Source organism: Eutrigla gurnardus (genome assembly GCF_963514095.1).
Source record: "Eutrigla gurnardus genome assembly, chromosome: 16".
Classification (NCBI taxonomy): domain Eukaryota; kingdom Metazoa; phylum Chordata; class Actinopteri; order Perciformes; family Triglidae; genus Eutrigla; species Eutrigla gurnardus.
The window spans coordinates 1,744,910-1,768,987 of NC_139927.1; the positions used below are offsets into that span (position 1 = coordinate 1,744,910).

Consider the following 24,078-nt stretch of genomic DNA (forward strand, 5'->3'; position numbering starts at 1 on the left):
GGGAAAATCCCGATCCGGACTCCCGATCCAGTTTCTTTTTTCAAAACTCCGGTCCGTGTTTTCCAGCACACCTAGCGCACACCTCGCGACCTGTCCAGCATCCACTAAACAACAACAAGACGGACTTGTGTGCATGTCCAGTGTTTCCCCTACCATTGTACAGGCCATAAAATCAATATGCCAAAAATAAGCCACCTATCAATTCATTCATAAATCAATAATCATTTACATTAGGAGCGCCTCCGCGCAGCACAGTAGAGTTGCTCCGCAAGACGCGCAGCCACAACAATCCTCGCCGCGCGCTCCCGCTACGTTCTACTTCGTGTACTTTACGCGCTTGATGTTGTTCTGATGCCGTTCCGCCTCGTTAAACCACCACGATGTCGCTTTCTACTTTGAAAACACGGATTTGACACTTTATTTTGATAAGATGTTGCACTCTTCAGACTCGCATTGTGAGCGGAACCGGACCGGTACCGGAACCGGACCAGCTTCCGCGCTGCCTGCTCGCACAGATCCGCTCGTGTGCACATGCGCTGATGCAGGTCGAGTGTTGTCGATAAATATATGCACTCCTTCAAAACAACATCAAGCCATATTGTGTGTGTAGTATTAGGACGTGATGACGTGTGTACGGGCTAAAGCCCGTTTGGGCTGGAGCAGTGTGAATGCAAAGCAAGGGGACTCCCTGTGGGGGGAGGATTGTTTTTGATAAGCTGTGGAACTCTGAGTTAACCTATTTCTACCTGAATTTCTATGAACTATTAGGCTGTTGAGTAAACCTATAACTTATATTTTACTTGATAAGATAAGACAATATATGCACTCATATGTCGTTGTAGTGTTTTACAGTATCTGTAGCTATTAATGTGATGCTCATCATTTTCCAGACATATTTTTCCAGACCCTAATTTTGGATCATTTCCATCAACCGGCATCTTTAATCTTTAATACATGCTTGGATCGGCCGGTATCGGCCGATACTAAAAGCTACAATATCGGTATCGGATCGGAAGTGCAAAAAGCTGGATCGGGACATCCCTAGTCTCACCCCTGGTCTCATCTCATTCCTCGTCTCACCCCTGGTCTCATCTCATTCCTCGTCTCACCCCTGGTGTCATCCCTGGTCCTGTCTCACCCCTGGTCTCATCCCTGGTCCTGTCTCATCCCTCGTCTCACCCCTGGTCTCATCCCTGGTCCTGTCTCACCCCTGGTCTCATCCCTGGTCCTGTCTCATCCCTCGTCTCACCCCTGGTCTCACCCCTGGTCTCATCCCTGGTCCTGTCTCACCCCTGGTCTCATCCCTGGCCCTGTCTCACCCCTGGTCTCATCCCTGGTCCTGTCTCATCCCTGGTCTCATCCCTGGTCTCACCCCTGGTCTCATCTCATTCCTCGTCTCACCCCTGGTCTCATCCCTGGTCCTGTCTCATCCCTCGTCTCACCCCTGGTCTCATCCCTGGTCCTGTCTCACCCCTGGTCTCATCCCTGGTCCTGTCTCATCCCTCGTCTCACCCCTGGTCTCATCCCTGGGCCTGTCTCACCCCTGGTCCTGTCTCATCCCTCGTCTCACCCCTGGTCTCATCCCTGGCCCTGTCTCACCCCTGGTCTCATCCCTGGTCCTGTCTCACCCCTGGCCCTGTCTCACCCCTGGTCTCACCCCTGGTCCCGTCTCATCCCTCGTCTCACCCCTGGTCGCATTTCATCTCTCATCTCACCCCTGGTCTCATCCCTGGTCCTGTCTCATCCCTGGTCCTGTCTCATCCCTGGCCCTGTCTCACCCCTGGTCTCATCCCTGGTCCTGTCTCACCCCTGGTCTCATCCCTGGCCCTGTCTCACCCCTGGTCTCATCCCTGGTCCTGTCTCACCCCTGGCCCTGTCTCACCCCTGGTCTCACCCCTGGTCCCGTCTCATCCCTCGTCTCATCCCTGGTCGCATTTCATCTCTCATCTCACCCCTGGTCTCATCCCTGGTCCTGTCTCACCCCTGGTCTCCCCCCTGGTCCCGTCTCATCCCTCGTCTCACCCCTGGTCGCATCTCATCTCTCGTCTCCCCCCTGGTCTCATCCCTGGCCCTGTCTCACCCCTGGTGTCTTCCCTGGCTCTGTCTCACCCCTGGTCTCATCCCTGGCCCTGTCTCACCCCTGGTCTCACCCCTGGCCCTGTCTCATCCCTGGCCCTGTCTCACCCCTGGTCACACCCAAGGCCCCGTCTCCCCCCTGGTCACACCCAAGGCCCTGTCTCCCCCTTGGTCCTGTCTCACCTCTCGTCCTGTGGGGATGTGTCGAGCTAACTTGACTTTGGCGAAGTTTCCCTTCCCAATGGTTTTCAGGAGTCGGTAGTTTCCAACGTGCGGCGTCTCGTCTGTGATGGATGAAGAGTTTTTACAGCGAGCGGATCTGACGGAGCGGGACGACACCTGACCACGCCCATCTTCCACTGAGGCATGCTGGGAAAACAAACAAAGACAGAGTGTGTCACTTATATCTCTACTGGTAAACTGGTAGTTTAGTCTATAAATAGGTTGTTGGATCAAGATTTCTTCAGTTGAATCCAAAGAAAATGATCTGAAGCACACTGTAGGCTAGGCTAGGTTATTATTATTATTATTATTATTATTATTATTATCTGGAGATGGAAAGTGATTCTTTCTCGATTCCTGAAGAACTGAAGCCTCAGTCTTTCATCATCTAAAATCGATGTGTGGCAAGAAACGGATTAACAGGACAGTTTGGGTCCAGGTGCAGGATTAAGCATCTGAGCTGGTTCTGGATCAGCAGGACAGGAAGCGCTCTGAGCTGGTTCTGGATCAGCAGGACAGGAACCGGTCTGAGCTGGTTCTTGATCAGCAGGACAGGAACCGGGTCAGCAGGACAGGAACCACTCTGAGCTGGTTCTAGATCAGCAGGACAGGAACCGGAGCAGCAGGACAGAAACTGCTCTGAGATGGTCCTGGATCAGCAGGACAGGAACCGCTCTGAGCTGGTTCTAGATCAACAGGACAGGAACCGGGTCAGCAGGACAGGAACCGCTCTGAGATGATCCTGGATTAGCATGACAGGAAGCTGTCTGAGATGGTCCTGGATCAGCAGGACAGGAAGCGGTCTGAGCTGGTCCTGGATCAGCAGGATCACGCGACTCTTATTAGCGATCAGATGTTCTGATAAAATGAGACTCAACATCTTTTGTGAATCTGATCCAGGTCAACGGATCTGAAGCGATGCTGCAGGAAATCCTTAAACTCCATCACCCCCACCAGACCAGAGACCAGGTCCTGGAGATGGTCTACGTGAAGCAGTATCTGCGTCCTGCTGCCATCGTTAACCTCCGATGGTGTCGATGAACAGACCTGTCTTCTGTGTTATGTAACTCACTGAATTTAACAGTTAGTGTAGTCCTCTAGACCACATGAATCCACCAGGTTTGAGGCCCCCAGAGGAGCACGGGGACATCCTAAACCTACTCAGAGCCACTAACCCTAACCCTCAGAGCCACTTTAACGGGTCCCTCCATGTTAACACCGATGACGTCATCCATACGTTGATGAATGGTTCCTGTTAGAATGCGTCATGATCACTTCCGGGACATTTGTGGCTCTTCTGTATAAAAACAAGTTAAAGTCACCAAACAACTCAAACATGACGTTGGACTCACGTGTTCGGCGTCCCGCTCGTTGACGGTGGGCAGGGGGGTCCTGGTGGACATGGTGCCGGCTCAGTGGGAGGGGGGTCCAGTCATGGAGCCGCCTGTCCGACCTGCAACACCTGCCGAAACTTTAAGTGGACTGAGGCGGGTCGCTCTGACTTCAGGTCGGGTTTACCTGAGCAGATTCTCACCCGGCATCACTGGTCCCAGTCCTGACTACAGGACCGGAGGGTTATCTGGCCCGGCTCGGCTCGGCTCGGCAGTTTTGACCCGACATAGATCCAAACTGAACTGGAGCAACAGTTCCTCTTTACTTGCTAAGTTAGCCGGCCAGCCCGTGCTAGCCCGGCAGGACCGGGTGTGAGTGTTTCTGGGACCAGAGCGGGTCCGGGTCTACCTTCTGGTCTCTGGTCCGTGTCGGTCCTGAAAGACAGTCCCGGTTCCGTCAGCTAAACGGCGGTTTGGCTCGTACAGTTCCTCCTCATCCCCTCCGGAGAGACTCTCTGCCAGCCGCTCCGCTAGCCACAGCCAAGATGGAGGACGCAACAAACCCTGCGCGCTCACAGGATGTGACGTCGAGGGCAGCGTGCCAAGTGATTGGTTAGTCAGGCTGAGCGGCAGCGTTGTTGTTGCTAGGGTGACTGGACAGAAAGACGCCACAGTATAGGCTCGTTGGAGATGAACCTCGCCTGGAAAGTAGACGAGAGCAAGCGGAGTAGCGTGGGGCGGGGCCTAAAAGCAGACGGACAGTTTCCATCGGCCAAGAAGATTTGGCAGTCATAGAAAAAGTTACATCCTGTTAGACGCGATCTGTAGGCTATCTGTAGTTTGTTACCACGTTCGCATTTATTTATATTTGCTTATAAATATCTGTGGAAATCAGAATCAGAATACTTTAGTAACCCCTCGGGAAATTTTACAGCTGCAGTTGCTCCATAACAATCAGGAAAGAGTCAAATAAGTATAAAAATATAAAGTAGGCCTATAAAATAAAACGCCATTAAATATATGTAATGAATGAACATAATTAATGTAGGCCTAAATAAAGCACTATATGGTATAGTAGTGTATCTGCTGTTGAGGTAGTAGTATCATAGAATCCAGTGCACTTAACTATTATTGTAGATAAGTAAAGTTTGACAGTTATACTGTGTTATATGTGGGTGTGTATCTGTTTTTTTTATGTCTGCCTCCTAAAGCACACTGTAGGCTAATTTCTCGTTTTAATAAGGTTTATATAAATAACCTTTTTTATTGCCATTTGAGAGCAACTGCAGTGCCTGGCTCCGAAAACTGTGAAATTATCGTTGCCCACGTGTTCATGACGACAGAGCGAGTCGGGATCAAGTCGGACACAAAACTACCCAGCATGCATTGTGCGGCGATCACCAGAGATCAGGCTTGTTCAGGATGGTCTTGGCTTGACTTGACTTGACGTATCACGCCAACGAGAGCTGCAGGTGTCTGAGGGGGCGGGCTCTAAGCCAAACGCCGTCAAGTCGGACAACAAAATCAACGTGACTATGGTGCTCAAGCGATAGAACACAGCAGCAAACCAAAGAGTTATATATATATATTGTGGAAATTGTGATTTAAGACAAGAAGAAGCAATTTCTCACGTCGACAACGCAACGGCGTGTCATTTATTTTGTCACTCGGAACCGTTATAAACCAACATGGCGCTGCCTGCGATATCAACAAACCCGGTAGGCATCCTTAAAGAGACAGCGTCCCTAATACTGGGACGAGCTAACACATTAACATGTCACGCGGAACGCACGTCAGATCATAGTAAAACAACAGCGTAGCGAGGGAAATACATGTCAACATACATTATGGTGAATTATGTCAATATGTCCACTACACACGTCCCCCTAGAATTCACTATAACAGAGAAACAATTACGTCAGCGCTGAGGTGGGCGAACAATTCGGCCACAACGACTCCTCTGCACTGGAGCGTGGGTTGAGTTACCAGCGCACGGCGGTGGCGTCTCTGAGGCATTGAGGTGGGAGGGAGGGTCGTCGTGTGGGGAAAACCTAGGCGCCCACCTCAGGGACCCCGTTTCGGAGGCTGGGCTAGCCCCACAGGTTTGTCCACATCCAGATGAGCCGGCTTAAGGCGGTCCACGGAAATGCGTTCTGCCCTACCGCCAATGTCTACCACAAACTGTTTTTCCCCTGTCTCCAAAACACGGAACGGGCCGTCGTAAGGAGGCTGTAGCGGCCCCCGGTGTGCGTCATGACGGATGAAAACGTATTCCGCTGCTGGCAAACGTGGGGGAGTGTAGGATTGTGGGAGGCTGTGCTGTGAAGTGGGTACAGGCGCAAAAAGCCTAGCCTTATCCTGAAGCACTGTCCGCTGATGGGCTGAGGACCAGGGAATTGTAGAGTCCGGAACGAAATCCCCTGGAACCCGCAATGGCTGGCCATACACCAGCTCCGCTGATGAGGACTGTAGGTCCTCCTTAGGGGCAGTCCTCAGGCCCAGCATGACCCAAGGGAGCCTGTCAACCCAGCCACTGTCCTTGAGGCTGGCCCGAAGAGAGGCCTTCATAGCACGATGAAAACGCTCACAAAGTCCGTTAGCCTGGGGGTGATATGCAGTGGTGCGGTGAAGTTTCACACCCAGACCGTTCGCAATGGCGTTCCAGAGCTCAGAGGTAAACTGTGAGCCCCGGTCCGAAGACAGGTCAGATGGGGTGCCAAACCGGGCAACCCAGGTCCCGATGAATGCCCGAGCTATCTCAGCAGTCGTCCCTGATGTCAATGGGACAGCCTCCGGCCATCGAGTGGTCCTATCCACCATGGTGAGGAGGTAAGTGAAACCCAGGGAGGAAGGAAGGGGACCCACCAGATCAACATTAACATGGTCGAATCTTCCCTCCGGCACCGGAAAGTGCGCCAGGGGAGCTTTGGTGTGGCGGTGAATTTTCGCACGCTGACACTCCACACAAGAGTCTGCCCAGTCCCGCACATCCTTCTTGAGGCCATGCCAGACAAACTTGGCTGCCACCAACCTCTGGGACGGTTTTCTACCCGGGTGGGAAAGGCTGTGCACAGCATCAAAAACACGTCGTCTCCATGCTGTGGGAACGATGGGCCGTGGCTGTCCAGTGGAGACGTCACAAAGCAGCCTGGTGCTGCCATCGCCAAAAGTGATCTCCGATAACTGCAGCCCAGTGGTAGCAGTCTTGAGTGCCTGTACATCCAAGTCAGTGGCCTGATCGGCTGCCATGTGGGCGTAGTCAAGCCCCAGGTGGACGGCCCCCACAATGGTGCGAGAGAGGCAGTCGGCGACTAGGTTGGCTTTGCCCGCAACGTGTTGTATGTCCGTGGTGAACTCAGAGATGTAAGAGAGTTGTCGCTGTTGGCGGGCAGACCACGGCTCAGACACCTTAGCCATGGCGAATGTTAGGGGTTTGTGGTCGACAAAAGCTGTAAACTGTCGACCCTCCAGCAGTGAACGGAAGTGTCGGATGGCAAGGTGAAGCGCAAGCAGCTCCCGGTCAAACATTTACATTTACATTTAGGTCATTTAGCAGACGCTTTTGTCCAAAGCGACTTACAATAAGTACATTTGTCAAAAGAAGGAAACAAGGAAACCACAACGAATCATTGCCGATAAAGTAAGAGCTAAAAGTAGAACAAGTGTTAGGTCCTCATCTGAGTAAACTAGTAGTTCAAGAGCAACAGTGCTACGATCAGAGTGCTATAGGTAAGGTTTTTTTTTTTTTTTGGGGGGGGGGGGGGGGGGGGGGGTCATGCTAGTCGAGGTGAAGTCTGAACAGGTGAGTCTTGAGCCTTTTTCGGAAAATGGCAAATGACTCAGCTGTCCTGACATTAGTCGGGAGTTCGTTCCACCACTGAGGCGCCAGAACAGAGAAGAGTCTGGACTTTGCTGAGCGACATTTGTTTGATTTCAGCGATGGTGGTACCAGCCGGCCAGCTGAAGTAGAGGAGCGAAGTGCTCGCTTCGGGGCATGAGGTTTGACCAGTGTTTGAAGGTAGATGGGTGCCGTTCCATTGATGGCCCTGAAGGCCAGTGTCATCGTCTTAAATTGGATGCGTGCTGCAACAAGGAGCCAGTGGAGGTCACGGAGGAGGGGGGTCACATGGGAGAATTTGGGTAGATTGAAGATAAGACGTGCTGCAGCGTTCTGGATACGCTGCAATGGTTTAATCGCAGAGGCCGGGAGTCCGGCCAGGAGAGAGTTGCAGTAGTCAAGGCGGGAGATGACCAGTGCTTGGACCAAGAGTTGCGTTGCGTCCTTTGTGAGGAGGGTCCGAATCCTGCGGATGTTGTAGAGGGCAAATCTGCAGGATCGGGCCACAGCAGTGATGTTGGGGGTGCAGGATAGTTGGTCATCGAGGATTACACCCAGGTTCCTCGCAGTTGACGACGGCAATACTGTGATGCCCTCGACAGTGACCGACAGGTCCATGCGAGGGCAGTCTTTCCCTGGGATGAAGAGGAGTTCGGTTTTATTCGGTTTTATTCAAACGTGCTGTACTTACGTTCAGGTGGGCGTAGCTGGCGGCTAAAGAAAGCCAGCGGTTGCCAGGCACCATCCACCCACTGCTCGTGCACACCGCCAACTGCATAGTCCGACGCGTCTGTCGTGATGGCAATGGGCGCATCAGGCGATGGGTGTGCCAGTATCGTCGCTTTGGCTAAAGCGGCCTTTGCATCTGTGAATGCTTTGTCTCTCTCCAAGGACCAATCCACCGGTTGCTTTGGTGTTTTCCCCTTCAAGGCCTCATGCAGGGGGCACATGATTGCAGCAGCTCTGGGAATGAAGCGGTGGTAAAAGTTTACCATTCCCAGGAACTCCTGCAGGGACCTCACTGTGACGGGCCGTGGGAAGTTCGAGATCGCCTCAACCTTAGACGGGAGTGGTACGGCCCCGTCCTTAGTGACTCTATGTCCCAGGAAGTCGATGGTGGTCAACCCAAACTGGCACTTAGCTGGGTTGATGATAAGTCCGTGCCGGCTGAGACGCTCGAAGAGGATCCGCAGGTGGGCCAGGTGTTCGGTTTTGGAGGTACTGGCCAAGAGGATGACGTCCAGGTAAACAAACAGGAAAGGCAGATCACTTAGCACAGAGTCCATGAGGCGCTGGAATGACTGGGCAGAGTTTTTAAGGCCGAAAGGCATTCTCAAGAACTCGAAAAGTCCAAAAGGGGTGATCACCGCTGTTTTGGGCACATCAAGCTGTTGGACAGGAACCTGGTGGTATCCACGGACGAGGTCCACCTTAGAAAAGATACTTTTGCCAGCCAGGTGCGCTGAAAAATCCTGGATGTGTGGCACTGGATAGCGATCCGGCATTGTAGCATCATTAAGTCTGCGGTAATCGCCGCAGGGGCGCCACCCGCCGGCAGGCTTGGGAACCATGTGGAGAGGCGAAGCCCACGGGCTGCTGGAGTGGCGGATGATGCCCAGGCGCTCCATGCTGTCAAACTCAGCCCTGGCAATGGCCAGCTCGGCTGGGTCTAGTCGTCGCGCCCGGGCGTAGACAGGCGGGCCAGTGGTGGCGATGTGGTGCTCGACTCCATGCTTGGCCGTAGATGACGAAAAGGTGGGCTCTGTGAGCGCTGGAAACTCTGCGAGCAGGCGATGAAACTCGTCAGCCTGTGAGAGCACGCTAGACAGTCTGATGGAGTCCACACCACTGAGAGCGCAGGTGTATGAAGAAAACGTGGTGGCGTCAATCAAGCGACGGTCTTGACATCCACCAGCAGCCCATAAGCACATAGAAAGTCTGCCCCCAGGAGGGGGACAGCCACTTTGGCTGTGATAAAGTCCCAGCTAAACCGCTGACCGCCAAAACACAGTTCAACGTGTCGAGTGCCATAAGTGCGTATGGGGCTGCCATTAGCAGCCTCCAGGGGGGGGCCAAATCCGCCCGCCAGGATGTCCAGTGTCAATGCAGGCAGAATGCTCCGCTGTGCGCCGGTGTCACACAGGAAACGGCGCCCGGAGATGGTGTCCTGGATGAACAGCAGCCTGCCAGTGCGGCCGACACTCAAGGCCACTACTGAGCGCCGGCCCTGGTGTTTCCCGTCCCCCTGAAGCTGCAAGGTGATCGGCATTGCTTGGCCCTGGAGCCGAATTTAGCGTGGTAAAAACACAGGCTTGTGTCAGAACGTTGCCGGTGTGAAGCTGTAGCAGTGAGCACTGAGTCACCAGGGAGTGGGGCGGCGGTGTGATAAGCTTGGGTCGAGTCGGTTGCCATGGCATAAGCAGGGTGGAGCGCAGCAGCAGTCATGCCAGGGTGTTGAACAGCCAGAAAAAATCGGTCGGCCTCCTCTGCCAGCGCGCGGCAGTCGGTGATGGCAGTGTTGGCCAAAGCAGCTCGTACCTGAGAAGGGAGACGCAAGAAGAGCTGGACGAAGAGGAAATCCGGCCTGTGCTCCCCAAGTAGATCCAACATCCTGTCCATAAGTTCAGATGGTTTACTGTCACCCAAGCCTTGCAGAGAAAATAGCCGGCTAGCCCTCTCAGCATCAGAAAGTTCAAAAGTCTTCAACAGGTGAGCCTTGAGTGCTGTATACTTATTCTCTGCAGGGGGATGTTTCAGGAGACCAACCACTCTCGTTGCTGTTGAACTGCCGAGGGCTGACACTACATAGTAGTATTTGGTGGTGTCCACGGTAATTTCACGCAGCGCGAACTGCGCCTCCGTCTGCGCGAACCAAGCAGAAGCCGACGACTCCCAGAACTCTGGGAGTTTCAAAGAAACAGCATTTGTCGCCATAGTTGTTCGGTGTGTCTCTGGAATGCGTCCAGCAGACAAACGTCGGGGTCACCAGTGTGGAAATTGTGATTTAAGACAAGAAGAAGCAATTTCTCACGTCGACAACGCAACGGCGTGTCTTTTATTTTGTCACTCGAAACCGTTATAAACCAACATGGCGCTGCCCGCGATATCAACAAACCCGGTAGGCATCCTTAAAGAGACAGCGTCCCTAATACTGGGACGAGCTAACACATTAACATGTCACGCGGAACGCACGTCAGATCATAGTAAAACAACAGCGTAGCGAGGGAAATACATGTCAACATACATTATGGTGAATTATGTCAATATGTCCACTACAATATATATATATATATATATATATATATTACAGGCCCTGTGATAGACTGGCGACCTGTCCAGGGTGTACCCTGCCTTCGCCCAATGACAGCTGGGATCGGCTCCAGCCCCCCCGTGACCCTAAATACAGGATAAGCGGTAGAAAATGCATGGATGGATGGATGGATATATATTACACACACACACACACACACACACACATACATATATACATAAATACATACACACACACACACACACACACACACACGCAAGGCAACATGTGGAAGGGCTTTTTTCCCCAGTATATTTGTATTATCATTCTATGTTTGTATTAACCAGACCTCACATATAATAGGCCTACTTACAACACAATGCACAGAACTTTAGATCAAGCCATGAGATCAATGTGACCAAAATAAAAAGTATCATTTCACCACAAGGTGGCCGCCGAGTGCGGACCTGAACACACGTCATTGAACTTTTAACCAATGAGAACCATTCCACTGTAGCGGAGGTGTGGACAAGCCGGTTGAAGGTGTATCTGTGTGTGTATACACAGCTGTTACACACATTACAAAAGCAACAATTAGTATCATATCTAATGGTTTCTTATAGAATATGATACTTAGGATACATAGGATATGATACAGTTCCTTACTTAAGGACCTGAAGAGGATCCCTGAGGGACACCACATAGTAAAATAAACATAAAATAGTCTTTATTGATCAGTAACATGCTAACTCACAAACAATCTGAAACCATTGAGTTCTACAGCCCCATCTGATTGAGCTTAATATTCATCCATTTGATTTTGACCTTGGAGAAAAACGGAGGGCTCCTATTGGTTGCCACATCGAGGAAGCGGTTCTCCTCCACGCTTTGTCTGATGGAGCGAATGTCAGCAGCTGATAGGTCGTTTTTCAGAGACAGCAGTGCCAACACGTGAGCATCACTGAGGAGAGACGACATACATGAGTGACCAATAAAACACCTGCTGGATAGATACAAAACACTGAGATTATAACAGACACAATATTTCAATATGAATCTGTATTCAACAAACTCACAATGTGAAACAACAATGTTTATACCTGAGTCACAGCAATCAATGAAACCACTAAAAAACGGATGATTGAGGATGATCAATTATTAATAAAACACTCTTAGACTAAAAGAAATATAAGTCAAAATGCTGAATATAAAAGTATAATGTGTTGGAATATACTTTATATAAAAACATGTTTAGAGATATACTGTATATTATTAATATATATAATGTTTGGTAAATTAAGTGGGACAGTCACTGCAGGGATTATTGGTGAACATGACTCCTCTCAGTGTTTTTCCATTCACTTCACACACCTGCGACACCTGAACCCCACCTGGCCACACCTGTCGGCTCCTAAAGCAACCTGGTCTGTATCCAGGTCACCGCTTCAGTGTTTGAATATGACATCACACACACATTACTGTCTAAAAAAGGAAGTTCAAAACAATCTTGTATCGTCAAACAAACAGAGACTATTATTATTATTATAACTATTATTAATTAGTATAAATTAATACATACAAATGTTAATGATAGAGATATTATTTCATTTAATGTTTATTAAAGAATTTAAATGAGATTATGTCATCAACGATGTAATCTGGGTACATTCATAAAAAAGTCAACGTCTCAGAATCAGAAACGTTTTGTTATCAAGTATGTTTATGACTAATGTCAGTCCGAACGTAGGACCTGTCTGTCTGTACCCGTCTGTCTGTACCTGAGGTCAGCAAACCGCCGGGCCAGACTGACGACCTCGAGCTGGACACATCCAGGATCCTGCAGGCGGAGAATCTCCGCCATGCTGCAGAGCATCTCACCGAGCCACAGGGACTCACTGCAGCCCTGAGGACCCACAAGACCAGTACTGAAGTAGCCTACTACTACTACCAGTGTTGGGCAGGTTACTTCAAAAGCGTAATGCATTATTTATTACGTGTTACTGTCATTTCAAAGTAATTAGTTACATTACAATATTACTGTCTTTGAATTGTAAGGCATTAAACTACTTTTACATTAGTTTTGCATTACTTTTCGCCAAAATAAAAGGAAATATGGATTTTTTGTTCTCAATAGATCTTCTTGTTTTCAATGCAGCTCATTACACAGCAGGATGTGATGTTTTTCGCTTCAAAATAAAAGAACGAAAAACGGAAAATGACTCGTATCCCGTTATTCGTTTTAAAAACGGAAAACGAGAAACGGAAAACGACCTGTTAACTGATATTAGATATTGTGTTCATGAATGGGATTCGGGGATGAAATAACAGGGCCATTTTTCATTCCAGATTTACCGTACGTCTTTTTTAATGACCCGGAAGGCGCTGTGTTATGCTGCGAAATTACCTGAAAGCCTACCTGAGACATTTAGGGGGAGCTCTGAATAAACGCTCTGACAGCGTCTGACGCTCGCGTTTTGAAGTAAACCTACTGTTTTAAACACGCACCTAAAGCGTTATGACGCGGACATAAAAGCGGTTCAAAACCGACAGGGAGAATCGGAGCCTCCGCCTCCTCGCCGCCGCCCCTCAGCTGTTGATCCTCGGTGTGACTGCCGGGGTCGGCTGCGCTCTGACCGACCGGGAGCCGCTCCGTGAGTCGGTGTCCAGCTCATGGAGCCTGCTAACAACAGCGATTCATTAACATAGTGTAGAGTTACACGGACCGGCTTTCACACTTTTCCAAAAGTGGAGCGTATGCCCATCTCACGATCGCGAATGTAGAGTCAATTGATTTCGGGTTTAAAATGCATTGTAACGCGTGTTACTGAGATTTGTACCGAGTAAAATATTACCAGTTTTTTTTTTGTAATGCCTTACATTACCGCGTTACAGCAAAACGTAATGCATTACAGTAATGCATTACTTTTGTAACGTGTTACTCCCAACACTGACTACTACTACACTACTACTGCACAAGTAGACTACTACTACAGTACTACTACACTACTAATACTACACTACTACTATTGTACTACTACAGTACTAAAACTACACTTCTACTAGTACACTACTAGAGGTCCAGGTTTTCATGAAACCTTGTTGCTGGTGGAACTACAACTCAAGAGTTCCTATTGGGAACCGGAAGATCTAGTGCAGGAAAGACCAGGATCTGAGGTCTACTGGCCTACAGAAGCCCTGATGCTGAACTTGATGTGTCTCACCCATTCGCTGAAGAAGTCAGTGATCTTCTGAGCGTCTTCAGTCATCCTCTGAGCTCCGCCCACCTGCTGCTCTCTGCTCTTCATCCTGGTCTTCATCATCCTCTTCACATACTGAAGAACCAGGTCCTGATGGAGGACACCCAGCAGGGCCTGCAGACAGACAGACAGACAGGTGGTCAGACAGAGAGACAGGCAGAGAGACAGAAAGACAGGTGACCAGAGTCTCACCTGTCTGCAGGCTGGTTTCAGGTCAGTCAGGTGGGTCAGCTGCTGGTTCAGACAATCCAGCAGAGAGTCCATGACAGGAAGTGACCCGTCCAACCAGACGGACGTCCACAGCTGACGGACGTACACCTGAACACAACGTTAACACCTGAACACAACGTCAACACCTGAACACAACGTCAACACCTGAACACAACATTAACAAACTGAACACAACGCTAACACCTGAACACAACGCTAACACCTTAACACAACGCTAACACCTGAACACAACCGCAACACCTGAACACAAAGTTAACACCTGAACACAACGTTAACACCTGAACACAATGCTAACACCTGAACACACGCTAACATCTGAACACAACGTTAACACCTGAACACACCGTTAACACCTGAACACAATGCTAACACCTGAACACAACCGCAACACCTGAACACAAAGTTAACACCTGAACACAACGTTAACACCTGAACACAATGCTAACACCTGAACACACGCTAACATCTGAACACAACGTTAACACCTGAACACACCGTTAACACCTGAACACAATGCTAACACCTGAACACACGCTAACATCTGAACACAACGTTAACACCTGAACACAACGTTAACACCTGAACACAACGTCAACACCTGGACACACGATAACACCTGAACACAATGTTAACACCTGAACACAACGCTAACACCTACACACAACGCTAACACAACTCTAACACTTCAGGTAACGCTACATTAGTGAAGGAATGTAGTTTAGTTAGCTAGCTAGCTAGCATGATGGGCTAGCTAGATAGCGAGCAGGAAAAGCTAACGGCTGTGTTGGCGATGTACCTAGCTAGTTAGCTAGCCAGCTTGCAGGACGAGCTAACGGCTGTGTTGGTTACGTAAGTGGTGTGGGCAGTTTCACAATAAACTACAATCTGTTTTTATAGTTTGGAGAAACATCCGACGTGGAACAATTCAGGAACAAAAAACAGGATCAAGATATTATTGATCTCTCTGTTGATAACGTACATATTACTTCTGAAATGAGGTCCCATGGGGTATACAAGAAGGGGCGGGGCTACTTGGCCACTGCAGTGCACACAACATTTGTACCTTCAGCTGGATGTGAATGGGACAGGTAAAACACCTGTACCCACAATCCTTCAGGGCCGACAGAGTGTCCAGATAGCGTTGTCTCTGCTGTTCCGACAGACTTCCTGTTTGACTTGTGATGTAATCCCTGAGGACAGTCACAAAGAACCAATCAGCACTCAAGCAGTGGTTTCCTACAATTCCCAGAATGCTTCAGTGCAGAATGGTACCTGAGCTGCTGCTCACAGACCAGTTGAGCTTTGATCACTGAGGGAACGTTACCATGGTTTCCATTCGCAAACTTCTCCACACTCTTCTGGTAGCTGCAGCACACAGTGCATTTAATGAAACATGACACCCAGATCCATCCGCCTCATTAATATTCATGAGCGCAGTGGGTGGAGCCTACCTGCTGAGGAAACTCTCCAGGTGAGCTGTGATCCTCTGAGCTTTGGTCTGGTCTCTGATCACATAGCTGAAACCCGTCAGGCAACTGTTCATCACCTGGATACATAAACACAGACACCTGCTGGGGCTCACCTGGGTCTCACCTGGGTCTCGCCTCACCTGGGTCTCGCCTGGGTCTCTTTTCTCACCTGGGTCTCACCTGGCTCTCGCCTGGGTCTTACCTGGATCACATCTACAGCCAGAGGACTGAAGCAGTACTGGTCGATGAGTTCAGGTGTCTGGCTGCGCAGCCAGCTCTCCTCTTCATGGTTCAGAGCGGCGTTCAGCCACAACGTTGCTTTGTTCTGAAACAACATCGTTTCATGTTTGTTCAGCTGTGAATCCTTTATAACACGTAACCATGACAACCATAAAGTAGATTTAGAGAATATCAGAAAAAACATTGTACAAGTGACAACATGTATTCTGAGATACATGATGGGGAGCATCAAGCTTCTCTCTCTAAGGTTCTTAAAACATTCTGAGAACATAACAATAATCTGAGAAACAAGTAGAAGTAAAGGAACACCAAACACCTTAGTTAAACTGCTACAGGTCTAGACTGGTACATGGGCCGGCTCCGGTTTGCTTCAGACCGGCCCTTAGTTAAACTGCTACAGGCCTCTATTTTCTCTTCTCTGATACTCAACCAGACGGTTTTTAAAGATATTGATGATGATCCTGATCATTGAAATGCTCCACGATCAACTTAATTGGGTGCTTTATTTAATCGTGATAATATCTGATATCCGGATATCATTAAAACACTCTTCTTACTGGACCAGTTGTGATGGTCTAGGTTTTTGTTGCTCCTCTGTTTTCCCCCTCCCCTTTTGTTTTCTATTTCAGGTCGGGCAGGAGGCGTGGCTTGTTTCCCAGACTGAGATCAGACACACCTGGCTAGCATCTCAAGCAATCACCACACCTCCATTTAAACCCTGTCATGACTTCACCATGTTGCCAGATGATTACATTCCCGTCCTGCGTGAGCTCTGCCAATTCTGTCACCTGCTCACTCATCGCAACAGCCTGCCTGCCTCCTGCCTCTGTCCTCCTTTGAACTTGCTCTCATCAACGGTCTCCTGCATTTTCTGGTCCAAACCCTGGTCTATAACAGAATCATCTGGCCATGACGGACCCTGCAGAGACTGAGCAGATAAAACAAGCCTTATCGTCTCAAGGTGCACTCATCGGCCAACACGACGCCACGCTAAGAAAAGTCATGTAGGCTCTTCACCAGCTCACTGCCAGTGTGACACAGCTCGATGGCCGGCTGGACCATGTGGCAACCCAGCTCTCCAGCCTCACAACCACTGGCAGTTCCCCACCCCCACCACCTGCTGCTATACCTGCTGCTACACCTGCCGCTGCACCTGGCTCTCCATCTCTCCAGCCCCGTGAGCCTTTCATCCCTATCCCTGCCAGGTATACCGGTCACCTAGGGACATGCTCCCAGTTCCTACACCAGTGCTCCCTAGTGTTCAGTCAGCAACCAGCTACCTATGCTACAGACCACTCTAAGATAGCCTTTATAATGAGTCTCTTGTCTGATAAAGCCTCCGCCTGGTCACTTGCCATTTCACAAAGCAACCCCTCTCTGTCTTCAGATTTCAAAGCATTCACGTCAGAGATGTTAAGAGTTTTCGATCACCCCGTTAAGGGTAAAGAAGCAGTCAGCCAGTTATTGTCATTGAGCCAGGGCAGAAACTCGGTCTCCCAGTATGCTCTAGACTTCCGTATTTTAGCTGCTGAGTGTGGATGGGATCAGGCGGCCCTACAGGGTGTATTTTTAAAGGGGTTGTTGGAGGAAATGAAGGATGAGCTAGCCGCTAGGGATGAAACCACGTCCCTAGAAGAACTCATTAAGTTAGCCACCTGACTAGATAATAGACTCAGGGAGAGACAAAGGGAGAAGGCTGAGGGGCGGAGATCCAGGTTCCCCTCTCTGCCACCAGTCCTCACCAGCAGTGTCCGACCTCCTTGAGAGCCTCCAGCGGTCGCCCAGAGGAAGCCGCACCACCACCAGTCGACGTCGAGGAGCCCATGCAGCTGGGACGAGCCAAACTGACTCCGGCAGAGAGACAACAACGTTTTCGCCAAGGGTTATGCTTCTACTGTGGCCAGGAAGGACATCCCCTGGCCAAGTGTCCAGTTCTGCCAAAAGGGGAGGCTCATCAGCTAGCAGGGGGGCGCTGGTGAGCCACACTTCCTCCACCTCAACCCCCCCAAGAAGCAAAAGGGTCCAGGTTCAAGGTATGCTACGCTGGTCACAGGGCACCCTGCCAGTTCAAGTTCTAATAGACTCAGGTGCTGATGATAGCTTCATTGACTATGAACTTGTTAGCCAGGCTAATATCCCCACTATAGCTCTTTCCGAACCCCAGGAGGTCTTGGCACTTGATGGAAAACAGTTAGCCAGAGTTACTCACCGGACTGAACCCAGTTCTCTCTGGTAACCACCACGAGCTGATAGAACTTTTTGTCATTTCCTCACCCATGTCCGCTGTTGTAGTAGGGCTACCTTGGCTTAAGATACACAATCCACTTGTTGACTGGTCCACTGCTTCCATAGTTAACTGGAGTGTTTCTTGCCATGCTAACTGTCTTCGTTCAGCCATACCCACCAGCGCTTCCACCTCTCGGAGCCCCCCAGAGGCGATAGATCTATCAGCGGTCCCCAGTGAGTATCATGACCTCAAGCAGGTATTCAGTAAAGACAAGGCGCTCTCACTATCTCCACATAGACCTTATGACTGTGCAATTGATCTACTTCCCGGTTCTCCTCTCCCTTCTAAAAAACTCTATAACCTCTCCAGGCCAGAGAAAGAAGCCATGGAGGCATATATCCAGGACTCCCTGTCAAATGGAAGACTGCTTTTAATACTCACCTTGGCCACTTTGAGTATCAGGTAATGCCTTTTGGGCTAACTAATTCACCAGCTGTGTTTCAGGCCTTGATTAATGATGTTCTCCGAGATATGTTGAATAGATTTGTTTTTGTTTATCTTGATGACATTTTGATTTTCTCAAAAAGTGTAAAGGAACATGTGTTGCATGTCAGATCTGTGTTGCAGAGGTTGATGGAGAACAAGCTTTATGTTAAAGCGGAAAAATGTGAGTTCAGTGTTTCTTTCCTGGGTTTTATCATTGAGCGAGCCCAATTAAACCAAGATCAAGGCCGTCGTACAGTGGCGGATTCCCACCACTCGCAAAGACCTACAGAGGTTCTTAGGATTTGCCAATTTCTACAGACAATTTATTAAGAACACACACACACACACTCCACGTGTGTCTCTTCCGTTGTTTAGCATAGCTTTGTGTGTTAGGTAGTTAGGTAATAAGGCTTTGTTAATTGCAGTGTTATTGATTGTGATCATTATTACTGATTTTAATAAATCTCATTATATTATAACTAGCGGTCTCTTGTGCTTGTTGTGTATATGTCACTGGATAACAGCAGGTTGTGAAGGCTAGTGCTCAAATTTCACGCCTCTTTAATTGTTCGATTGGTTTTGTACTTCTATGCCAATGATCACGATGATTGGCATGTGAGTATAAAACCTTTTATATTGAGACTGAATACAGTTTTAAGTTATCTTTTCCATGATCCCAGGGTGGTGCCCCGTTTATTCATGATTATATCATGATAATATATTAAATATAATTATTAATATCGATAATCATATTGACATTAACAATTAGCTGTTGATAACCAAATCAGCTCCTGCTACTACCCCAACACCAGAAGGAAATACGGTTATACTTACCATAGTTGATCGTTTTTCTAAATCAGTCCATTTTGTACCTCTGCCTAAACTTCCCTCTTCCTTAGAAACTGCTAACCTTCTTGTGCTCCATTTGTTCCGTCTCCACGGTATCCCCCAGGACATTGTTTCTGACCGGGGCCCCCAGTTTACCTCCCGAGTCTGGAAAGCATTCTGTCATGCTCTGGGGGCGTCAGCCAGCCTCTCGTCCGGTTACCACCCACAGACCAACGGCCAGATGGAGCGAGCAAACCAGGACCTGTGGGCATCCCTGCGATGTGTGGCTTCTCGTCTCCCAGCCTCTTGGTCCACTCACCTGCCTTGGGTCGAATACGCCCACAACTCCCTGGTCAGCACTGCCACAGATATGTCCCCATTCATGGTCTCCAAGGGTTATCAACCTCCTCTGTTTCCAAGCCAGGAGTCTGAAGTTGCAGTCCCCTCAGTCCAAGCCCATCTAGGCCGTGCCCGCCGAGTCTGGCAAGAAGCTCGAGCAGCTTTGACACGAACGGCAACTCAGAACCAGCGATTGGCAGATCAACATCGGACCCCTGCTCCTGATTACCAGGTTGGGCAAGAGGTTTGGCTCTCGTCACGTGACCTCCCTCTTCAGATAGATTCACGCAAGCTAGCTCCCAGGCACATCGGGCCATACGTCATTGAACGCATTATTAACCCTAGTGTCGTAAGGCTTAAGCTCCCTCCTGCTTTGAAAGTCCATCCTGCCTTCCATGTGTCTCTGATCAAACCTGTCATGAAGAGCCCTCTGAGCCCCCCAGTCGAGCCCCCTCCGCCCCCCCGGCTCATCGAGGGTCATCCGGCATTCACAGTCCGCTGCCTACTGGATGTGCGAAGGTGGGGCCAAGGTTTCCAGTACCTCGTTGACTGGGAGGGGTACGGCCCGGAGGAGAGGTCTTTGGTCAGCAAGGCCCTCCTCTTGGATCCGGGTCTGCTCGCTGACTTCTACCGGGAATTCCCAGACAAGCCTGGGAGGCCGCCAGGTGGCGTCCATTGAGGGGGGGGGGGGGGGGGGGGGGGGGGGTACTGTGATGGTCTAGGTTTTTGTTGCTCCTCTGTTTTCCCCCTCCCCTTTTGTTTTCTATTTCAGGTCGGGCAGGAGGCGTGGCTTGTTTCCCAGACTGAGATCAGACACACCTGGCTAGCATCTCAAGCAATCACCACACCTCCATTTAAACCCTGTCATGACTTCACCATGTTGCCAGATGATTACATTCCCGTCCTGCGTGACCTCTGCCAGTTCTGTCACCGGCTCACTCATCGCAACAGCCTGCCTGCCTCCTGCCTCTGCCCTCCGGTTTTTTGAGTAGGGTTTTGTGTGTTTTTTGTGCTAAGAGGAATAAAAACTTTGAACTTGCTCTCATCAACGGTCTCCTGCATTTTCTGGTCCAAACCCCGGCCCATAACACCAGTTCCAAACAAGTGGTCTTTACCTTTTGGTGGGTCAGGTACAGGTCTTCCAGTCGGGTCAGGTGCTCCTGCAGCAGCAGAGAACCCAAACAGGACGCCTTTATCTTTCCCTCCAGTTCTTCATGTTGTAATATTTCACTGCAGCAGGAAACCAGAAAGAAAGGTTAAACTGGTTGTTGGTCTGTGTTCTGATCCATTTACTATTCCTATGGAAACAGTTACATACGTAAAACATGCTATACAATATAATATAAGGGGGGCTGGAGCCGATCCCAGCTGTCATTGGGCGAAGGCAGGGTTCACCCTGGACAGGTCACCAGTCCATCGCAGGGCCATAATATAATATATTTTAATATAATATAATATAAAACACTATATCATGTCAGTCATCACTGAAACATCCAGAAACCTGAAGATGTTTGACAGTCCAGCACGAGGATCTAGTTTTTTGACCTGTCCCTGTAGACCACCACTCCACACAGACTGAAGTGGGCTTGGCGGACTCACCGGGGATAACAATGGTTGATCCAAAACAGCAGGTAGCTGCAGTCATCTGTTTCCAGGTCAGCAGCAGCAAGTTCAGTCAGCCGAGCAGAGAAGTTCTGATGGAAGAGTCCAGAATACAGGTTCAGGATGTCCATCTGTGGGGGGTAACAGTCCTGGACAGTCCTCACCACCGTCAGCAGGTCCTCCTTCACACGCCTCCCCAGACTACAAACCTGCACAGGTGTGTGAGTGACATGAGTTCTCCTGCACAGGTGTGTTAGTAACATAGGTTCTCCTGCACAGGTGTGTTAAGTACATTACATACATTACTTACATAAATTACTCACCTTCCTCTTCAGAGGAGACGACAGTCCGCCGGGTCCACCACAGTCCTCCTCAGCAGCCTTCATCATTCTGGCCTCCACCATGTTCTGCAGCAGAGTGTTGTGAGTCCTGAGACATTTCTGAGGACGCCACACTGGGACCAGGTCCTCCGGACTGCCTGTCCAGCGCCTGTCCTGCACCTCCTGCTGTTGGATGGAGGCAGCAGCGCTCCTCAGAACCTTCAGCTGACCCGAGGAGGAGGTGCTGAAGGTTTGGTGAATGGCCATCCACATCTGTAGTCTCAGACTCTCAAAGTCCTTCTGCAGCTGGTCCTCCTCCTCCTCGCTGGGGGAGTCCTGGTTGAGCAGTTGCTCCTCCCTTATGATCAGCCTTCTGCTGACCTCCTCCAGCTGCTCCTCCTCCTGCTGCTCCTCCTCCTGCTCCCGATCCTCCACACAGTCCAGCTGGTCCTCTGAACCACAACATCCTTGTGTTATATGAAGGACATGAAACTCAGACACCACAGAACCAGAACTAATGTGAAGCTGGAGAAACACATCTCAGACTCCCGGACCATCGGTTCTTCCAGTCTCCAGTCCACCAAGCTACCTCCAGGATCTGTATTTGCCAGATCTCCGAGGACCCTGGAGGAAATGAACACCTCCAGATCTCTGAAGAGCCTCCAGGACCTGTACATCTGCAAAACCCTGAGAATCCTTTTGGACCTGTATGCATCCAGGACCCCAAGAACCCTCCAGGACCTGTGTGCCTTCAGAACCCTGAGGATCCTTTGGGATTGTACACCTCCAGGACCCTGAGGACCCTACCCTACTTGAGTTTGTGGTTCTGACCTGATGGTGTTCTAGCTGAGGTTTTGGTTCTGATCTGATGGTGTTCTAGCTGAGGTTCTGATGGTGTCCTACCTGAGGTTCTGATGGTGTTCTAGCCAAAGTTCTGGTTCTGACCTGCAGTGTCGGTGTGGTTCTGCTGTCTGTGGTTCTTCCAGATCCTTGCAGGGTTCTTCAGTTTGGGGAGCCTCCTCCTCAGACCTCCTGCTGCTGAACATTCACATTTACATTCACCAACATGTTCATGTGCTCATTCAACAAGAAGAACCAAAGAAGGAAAACAGAGTTTCCCAACAGAACCTGAGAGCTGAATGGATCTGGATCATGGATCTTAAATTCTAAAGTTTTTAAATACCGTTTGGTCCAAATTTTAGAGATAATTCTTCAAACGTCTGATAATGAATTCCATACGAGAACAAACATGGACAATAAATGTTCAGATACAATATTTTAAGAAACATTTCTTTATAAACTAAAGAAATGTCCATGAATATGTTGCATTCGACACAAAACTCCAGGAACCAGGATCAAATGAAGTCCTGGATCAGTTTCCATAGTATGACGTCACGGATCGCTACAGTCGCACTCTCATTACCTTATTAATATATTAATCATTACAATCAGATTTAACACTTTGATCAGGATCGAATTCAGTTGATGATTCTTTCACGGATCAATAAACGGATCAATAAACGGAGCAATAAACGGATCAATAAACGGAGCAATAAACGGAGCAATAAACGTATCGTATCATATCACACGTTTAGTTTAAATCCTCTTCCAGAATAAAACACATCGAGTCTGTAAAGTGCTTCCTACCTTCCATCGTTGGAGTCAGCGGTGGAGCCGCAAGGGGGGGGGGGTTCTTCACTGGAGTATTTCCATCCTCGAGTACAGAGATCTTCAACAGGCAGTCAGTGACCCCTAGGGGCTCCACAGAGGTACTGCAGGGCGAATTCAATATGTAAAACATATACTGTATATATATATATATATATATATATATATATATATATATATATATATATATATATAGGAGGACGAGTCGTTTCAAGGACGAGTTGTTTCAAGGACGAGTGCATGAAATCAGTTTATTACAAATGACTTGGTGATACAAAGAAATCCAGTTGTTGATGAACATGAGAGTCCAGATGAACGCAATCAATAAATAATGACATCATCAGATGACAGGAAACAGTTCGTCTGCGTAACAGTCACATGCACTGTAACAGAAGGACCAATCAGCCAGAGTAGCAGCAGGTACATCATCACAGCAACGGCCAATCAGGCTTGTGTTGTGGGCAGGTGATGAATCGATACATTCTCATTGGCTGCAGAGCATGAAAACACTATGACCGCCAGAATAAAAGCTCAATTTCACCAGCAGTTTGTCAAATGAAAAAGTGCACATTTGGTGAACCTCAAACTCACCGGACTCAAGCTACAGGAAACATGCACCTTACAAAAAGCCTACAGCAGCAACAGGTTAGAGGCTTCCCCCCCTCATCAGTCTTCATGTTTCAGATGGAGATCA

General features: G+C 49.3%; 2 protein-coding genes across 3 annotated transcripts in view; both read right to left on the reverse strand.

Annotated features, from left to right (window-relative positions):
* Window positions 1–4,188, reverse strand: part of LOC311027138 (MAP/microtubule affinity-regulating kinase 3-like) — a 13,161-nt gene extending 8,973 nt beyond the window's left edge. Inside the window, exons 1-2 of the mRNA XM_084030988.1 lie at window positions 3,651–4,188; window positions 2,260–2,445 (exon numbers count right to left, since the gene is read on the reverse strand). Coding sequence (XP_083887114.1) covers window positions 2,260–2,445; window positions 3,651–3,701 — 237 coding nt within the window. The 5' untranslated portion in view covers window positions 3,702–4,188. The remainder of the gene's footprint in view (window positions 1–2,259; window positions 2,446–3,650) is intronic.
* A 7,134-nt stretch (window positions 4,189–11,322) lies between these two features.
* On the reverse strand, window positions 11,323–23,403 carry tnfaip2a (tumor necrosis factor, alpha-induced protein 2a). 2 transcript variants are annotated; one of them, XM_084031001.1, is made up of 13 exons: window positions 23,364–23,403; window positions 22,662–22,754; window positions 21,720–22,168; window positions 21,394–21,488; window positions 20,910–21,024; window positions 15,877–15,999; window positions 15,657–15,751; window positions 15,478–15,570; window positions 15,269–15,395; window positions 14,167–14,292; window positions 13,939–14,088; window positions 12,496–12,620; window positions 11,323–11,678 (listed from the first exon to the last, which is right to left on the reverse strand). In XM_084031001.1, exons 1-13 carry the CDS (start codon window positions 23,368–23,370, stop codon window positions 11,495–11,497), a joined length of 1,782 nt encoding a protein of 593 aa, XP_083887127.1. In that variant the 5' UTR covers window positions 23,371–23,403; the 3' UTR covers window positions 11,323–11,494. The 2 variants fall into 2 exon arrangements, with proteins under 2 accessions (XP_083887127.1, XP_083887126.1); XM_084031000.1 differs by having other exon boundaries at window positions 11,325–11,678; window positions 21,394–21,605.
* Window positions 23,404–24,078: the final 675 nt, after the last annotated feature.

What these genes read in the sequence shown, in the direction of transcription:
- tnfaip2a (XM_084031000.1), bottom strand. An exon ending in TGGCTGTAGATGTGATCCAG is followed by an intron (nt 15,752 to 15,876) that starts GTAAGACCCAGG and finishes TTATGTATCCAG; the next exon opens with GTGATGAACAGTTGCCTGAC. An exon ending in CTGACTTCTTCAGCGAATGG is followed by an intron (nt 12,621 to 13,938) that starts GTGAGACACATC and finishes GTGGGTCCTCAG; the next exon opens with GGCTGCAGTGAGTCCCTGTG.